This window comes from Orycteropus afer, unplaced genomic scaffold, assembly GCF_000298275.1.
Source record: "Orycteropus afer afer isolate SDZICR_OR568_19922 unplaced genomic scaffold, OryAfe1.0 scaffold00093, whole genome shotgun sequence".
NCBI classification, from domain to species: domain Eukaryota; kingdom Metazoa; phylum Chordata; class Mammalia; order Tubulidentata; family Orycteropodidae; genus Orycteropus; species Orycteropus afer.
This window is the reverse complement of record NW_006921680.1, coordinates 4392809-4399299: the sequence shown is the minus strand read 5'-3', so window position 1 is coordinate 4399299 and position 6491 is coordinate 4392809. Positions and strand designations below refer to the sequence as shown.

Sequence of the window (6491 nt, the reverse complement as noted above, 5' to 3'; positions counted from 1 at the left end):
GGCTCAAGTATAGCAGGGATTGTGGGGCTGGTGCGGGATCGGGCAGTGTTTCGTTCTGCTGTGCATGGGGTCTCTATGAGTCGGAAATGACTCGACGGCACTTAACAACAACAACACTCTAGCCCTTCCTTCCAATCTGTGTTCAAATGTTACCTAAGTGGAGAGGTCTTCCCTGGCCACATTTTATAAAATACCACAAATACACATACACCACCCTCTATACTCCTTGCCTTGCTTTATGCTTTTTCATTGCACTTGTACTTATCACCATCTGACATATATTTATCTGTCTGTCTCCCCACATTAGAACATAAACTGCTTTCCCCACTGTTGTATCCCTATACCTAGAACAGTCCCTGGTTTGTTGAATAAGTAAATGAGTTAATAAATAGACTGGATTCTAATTCCACTCTCCTACTAACTCCACTCAGTGGGGACAACAGTTTATGTTTTAATGTGGGGAGACAGACAGATGAAAATATATATCAGATGGTGATAAGTATAAATGCAATGAAAAAGCATAAAGCAAGGCAAGGAGTATAGAGGGTGGTGTATGTGTATTTGTGGTATTTTATAAAATGTGGCCAGGGAAGACCTCTCCACTTAGGTAACATTTGAACACAGACTGGAAGGAAAGGCTAGAGTGCGCCCTATAGAAACCTGAGGGGAGAGCATTCCTTGAGAAACCAAACCAAAACCTACTGCCACTGAGTCTATTCTGACTCATAAGGACTTCTAGTGGCATAGTGCCTAAGGCATTTGACTGCTATCCAGAAGGCTGGCAGTTCAAACCCACTAGCCACCACTTGGAAGGAAGACTGGGCAATCTACTTCTGTAGAGATACCACCTCAGAAACCCAAGGATGGGTCACTATGAGTTAGATCTGACTTTGGGTTTTTGGTTGTTGTTTTTTTTTTTTTTTTTTGGACTGACATGTAATCACATGAAAATCATGTAAATTGTCTGCCTTCTGAGCTTCTTTAAAAAAATTAGGCTAAGAGTAGAGCTGATTAATTTAACTGAAATGCTGAGTGCAGGAACTTTCCATAATGATGAATTTATCGCAGTTGTTCCCTGCTTCCCAATCATCCTCAAAGGCCTCTTCTCTCCTCTTCGTGCTCCGTGCTAGTGGTGCCATCTGATGGCTGACATGCAGACCAGCCTGGCCCAGCTTCTGTCCCTTCTATGTCTTCCCCTTGGAGTCTACTGTCATGTGCCTTCCTGCCCACATGGCTTTTCACTGCTTGTTGCTTAATTAGTTTTATCTTAAAAACCAAAACCAAACCCACTGCTGTCGAGTGGATTCTGACTCATAGTGACCCTCATTGGGTTCCCAAGGCTGTAAATCTTTACAGAAGTAGATTGCCTCACCTTCCTCCTGCAGAACAGCTAGTGGGTTTGAATCTCTACCCTTCTGGTTAGCAACTAAAGATCTTATCCACTACGCCACCAGAGCTCCTTAGTTTTATCTTGAGCAGTCCTTTTCTCTCATGCACATCCGTTTCCCTATCTCTGACTTCTCTTTTTTAACTAGTTATCTCTGAATCATTTCTCTCCTTTTTCTTCCATTATTTATAAATATTAGCCCCTAATTATGATTGATTGACAGAAGACTAGTACTTGGAAAAATATGCTTCTTCCAAAGAAAATGAGATACACATTTTTAAATTAAATTGGATGTAAAACAAATGCCTTCATAAAGTTTATAGATGTCTTTATCTACTTATTTATTTTCCTTTGTTTTTTCTTCAAATACTTGATAGCTGAGTGGTACATGAATTTCTCATTCAGTTTTATTTAACTTCCAGCATTGCAGATATATTACTTTCTACTTCTCATCAGAAATATTTAATTGTACATTAAAACATGGAATACCATGTTTTAATGTACAATTAAAACCAGAAAAGGGACCGAGGAGACAACTGCAGACTCATTTTAAGACTATTCTGGGTACCTAGCCATAATTAATGCTAAGTTTCATGTATAGGAAAAATGTAGTTGACTTCCATATAAACACCTTAAAAGCAATTTTTCAAAATACAACCTGTGCTTGTGTTGGACATTTCTCATGCCATTGTTCTGTGTGTATATAGTTAGGGAAAAAATTATTTTTCCTTAAATCATTATAATCCAGGATTTCCCAGAGTATGTTCTGCAAAACACTGGTCTCTCAAAATGCTTATTTGGGAGTTGGGGACAATTCTGTCATCAGATAAATTAGGAGGTATGTGATATGCTATATACCACTCTGAAAGTTTATAGTACACATCAGAAATACATTTACATCAACAACAAATATACCTATTTAGTTTTGTTTAATCATTGTTTGGTTTAATTTCGTTTAATCTTTATATGACTAAGGTTGGGCAATCTACTTCCATAGCAATACTGCCTCTGAAACCCAAGGAGGGGTCACTATGAGTTGGATCTGACTTGATGGCAGTGAGTTTGGTTTTTTGTAAACCCCATTCTCATAAAGGTTTTGTTAATATCCCATTGAACGCACTTTGAGAAACACTATGATTATTTAATCATTCAGAAAAACAAGAACTGATAATATTAGCTAATTTTGTTGAGAGTTCCATATATAACAGATACAGTTTTCATCATTTAAATTACATATTTAACCATTAAAAAAAACTTTTAAGGTATAGGTACTATTATTATTTCCCTTTTATAATGAGAAAAGAGGAGGTTCTGTGGGTTTAGTAACTTGTCCAAGAGTCACATGGATAGTGGGGTAAACATTTGCATCCAGGCATTTCCATGTCATCACCTGTGACCTTTGATGACTTGGAAAAAAAGTCAATGATGTGATTTATAAACGCTCAACTGATAAAAATGAGTTTTTTTTTTTTTGTTGTTTCTTTGTTTTAATTTGGTTGTTTTTGTACACAGATATTGCTGGAATTACTTTTCCTCAGAACCTGAGTGGATACTCTTTGTTGCCATTATCATCAGAAACATTAGAACACAAATTCAAACACCTACATCCACCTTGGATTCTGAGTGAATTCCACGGATGTAATGTGAATGCTTCCACCTACATGCTTCGAACTAACCAATGGAAATATATAGCCTACTCTGATGGTGTTTCAGTGTTGCCTCAACTCTTTGGTAAACTTGTTGCTATATTTTTTCAATTGTAATATGACACAGCCTTGCTCAAGAGAGCCAATAATCATTAAATAAATGAATACTTGCTGCTTCTGAAGCCGAGACAATCTACCTAAGGTTGGCCAGGTGCAGAGGAGCAGTTTCTTTGCAAATCAGCATCTGAATTTCAGAATAAGTGCTGTTAAAGCTTCTGGTCTAGGTCTTGTGATGGAAACCTCTGTTATGTCTAAGGAAAATGTATTTTAATACTCATGATTATCTTTTCCAATCAGCAGTCAAGATTCTGTCATTGTCTCTTGGTTTCAGCTGCTCCAGAGGATTAAGACTTGTTTATGGAGCCTGATTGTCTACATATATTATTTAATCTTCTCCACAACCCTACAAGATTATACCATTATCTTCCTGTTACTGGAGTGGTCAGAGAAATTCAGATACCTATACAAGATCTATCACACCTAAGAAGTGATAGAACTGAGATTTCAATCCAGGTCTGACTCAAAACCACAAACCTTTTCCACATTATAAAAAATACCCACCAGCTTCACCATTCTGTGAATTAATTTTAAAACAGCATTATTGGATTTAGAGTTTTACTTATCATTTATCCCCATTTTGTACTTAAAATATATGCTAAAGCCATTATTAATATTCATTTCTTCCTAACTTCCTTCCCAGTTACAAATGTCACAGTTATTAACTCAGAGTAATTCTTTAGGCACCACACTGACTGACTCCCTTAGCTCTTAGAGGAATTCTTAACTTCATAAAGGAAACCCTTAAGTTTCAATCCTAATGAGTAATGGGAAATCTCCTGACTATTTATTCATTGGCCATGTTCTACAGAAGGCAGATATGACTATCAAAGGATCAGTGTGGGAGTTAGCCTTTTCTTCATTCTTTAGGGTTTATTCACTGGCTTCCTTTTCCCAAAGAGCTACCATCTGAAGTCACCTAGAAAAGCCATGTATGTCTTCAAGGGTCTCCTGAGTAAAGTACTCAAATAAGCCCATGGGAGGGTTTTCCTCAATACATATTGTTCATTTCTTAAGACATAAGATCTTTCCTTTGCTTTTTTCCAATTAGCTTGGCATCCTAATTACATTCTGTCTTCCCATAGCATATGTAAAAAGGGTTTTTTATGTATCTGACATATTTATTACTACTTTCTTGCTGGTAGTGATTGAGAGTCCCTCCCCATCCCATGGCTCTTTGTTCAAATGAACAGTACTGATGAATATAATTTTTAGATAATCCAAGAGCAAGATGCTGACATATAAAGAAAACTAGAACTAAGTGAAGTTTCAAGAACATGTCTTAGCTATATCAAGAATTCTTATATCCAGAAAGTTTTGAGCTATTGAAATGGGACAATATAAGCTTTACTAAACTTTTTTTTTTCCTCTGCATGTCAAAGTAGGCAAGACATTAAAACAAAGAAAGAAAGAATTGGGCTTAGGCGAGTTTACTGCTGGAAAAGATTTAGCTGTTCCTGACATCTAAGAATGGATGAGAAAAAGAATAGCAAGATGATGGGAGAAAGGAAGACCACCGTGGCATGTTAGAATAAAATGTGCATGTTATTTTACCATTTATATTGTCCTTCATTTACTACAATAAGAGAAACAGAAAATAAAAATAAATTCTAATACATTATCTGTCATAGAATGTTTTCAGAGAAACATTCTCAAAAAATGTTTTTTTCAGCAGATAATTATGTTGACAGGTATTTATTTTTTCTTTCAGATCTTTCCTGGGATCCAGATGAGCTAACAAATGTTGCTACAAAACTTCCAGATATTGCTTATTCTTTAGATCAGAAGCTTCGTTCTATTTTAAACTACCCTAAAGTTTCTGCTTCTGTCCACCAATACAATAAAGAGCAGTTTATCAAATGGAAACAAAGTATAGGACAAAACTATTCAAATGTTATAGCACATCTTCGGTGGCACCAGGACTGGCTGAAGGAACCAAGGAAGTATGAAAGTGCAATCAACCAGTGGCTTAAAACACCACACTAATCCAAGTTTGAACAAAAACGTAGAAAAAATGTTCTAGAGCTACTTATTAATAGTTAAAATATCATAATCATATAAAACATTATAGTTTTAGCATTACTTTAATACAAAATGTCAGTGATTGAAGAATTCTATATTTTCAAAAATGGCTACTACTAAAACCTCATTCTTATAAATTTCTGACAACTTCATAGAAATATTACAAGGTTGGAAGCAAACACTATAATATAAAGCCATGTTCCTCAAAATAATATAGAATATTTTAAGATTTATAGATTATTACATATGAGCCATAGAATAGTTGTTTGTATTTGATGGGACATAGACAGTTTGCTCAAACCTGGCTATGGCTGATATTATTATTGTGTTTTTAAATAGGTAATACATGCACAAGGTACAAGCTTCAAAAGATGCAAAAACGTTAACCCAGAGTATGAATTCCCCTCCTTTCCCAGTCCCCAGCCACCAAGTCTCCCTCCCCAGAGGCAACTATTGTAACCTTATGTATGTATTTATAAGCTAACATTCGTATCTTTTTTCCCACATAAATGCTGTGTATCTTGCTTTTTTCCCCACCTAACTATACTGTTTTCCACAGTGGTTGTATCATTTTACAGTCCCACCAGCAATGTATGAGAGTCTCAATCTCTCCATAGCCTCACCAGCATTTGCCATTTTCTGTCTTGTTGAACTTTGCCATTAGTGCTGGGGTGAGATGGTATCTGTTTTGATTTGCATCTCTCTGATGAGTAACAATCATGAGCATTTCTCTGTGTATTTGCTGGCCTCCTGAATATCCTCTTTGGTCCTTGGGCTTGTTAGCCTCAGCAGCAAGTAGCTGCCAGAATGAAGAGATGCCTCTAGCTTCAGTGGTCCAGGAGCAAGAGGCAGACCTGAAGCCCAAGGTCAAGGGGCTTTCACATAACCCCTAGAGCCTGGACTTGGAACTCGGACTTCTAGCGTCCAAAAATTGTAAGAATAAACTCCTGTTTGTTAAAGTCATCCCATGTGGTATATTCCTGTCAGAGCAGCACTAGGTAACCAAAACATATATAAAACTAGTTATAAACATGGAAAGAAAGAGCAAGTTCTTAGATGCAAGGATCTAATACAAAACTGTCACTTCTCCAAAATTAATGTGTAAATTTCATGTATTTATGATTTTAATCCCAATAAAGTTTTTTTAATTGTTGAAAATTGTCTTAAAATTTTTATGGAAAAATTGATTCTGAAAATAGCTAATAAAATTATAGGAAAGAATGTTGTTGTTGTTGTTATGTGCCGTCGAGTCGGCCCCGACTCATAGCGACCCCTCCTTGGGTTTCCGAGGCAGTATCACTACGGAAGTAGGATTGCCC

General features: G+C 36.5%; 1 protein-coding gene across 1 annotated transcript in view; it reads left to right on the top strand.

Annotated features, from left to right (window-relative positions):
• The window catches only part of ARSK (arylsulfatase family member K), a 72690-nt gene extending 67554 nt beyond the window's left edge, over positions 1-5136 (top strand). Inside the window, exons 7-8 of the mRNA XM_007942548.2 lie at positions 2900-3118; positions 4862-5136. Coding sequence (XP_007940739.1) covers positions 2900-3118; positions 4862-5136 — 494 coding nt within the window. The remainder of the gene's footprint in view (positions 1-2899; positions 3119-4861) is intronic.
• The last annotated feature ends 1355 nt before the right edge of the window (positions 5137-6491 follow it).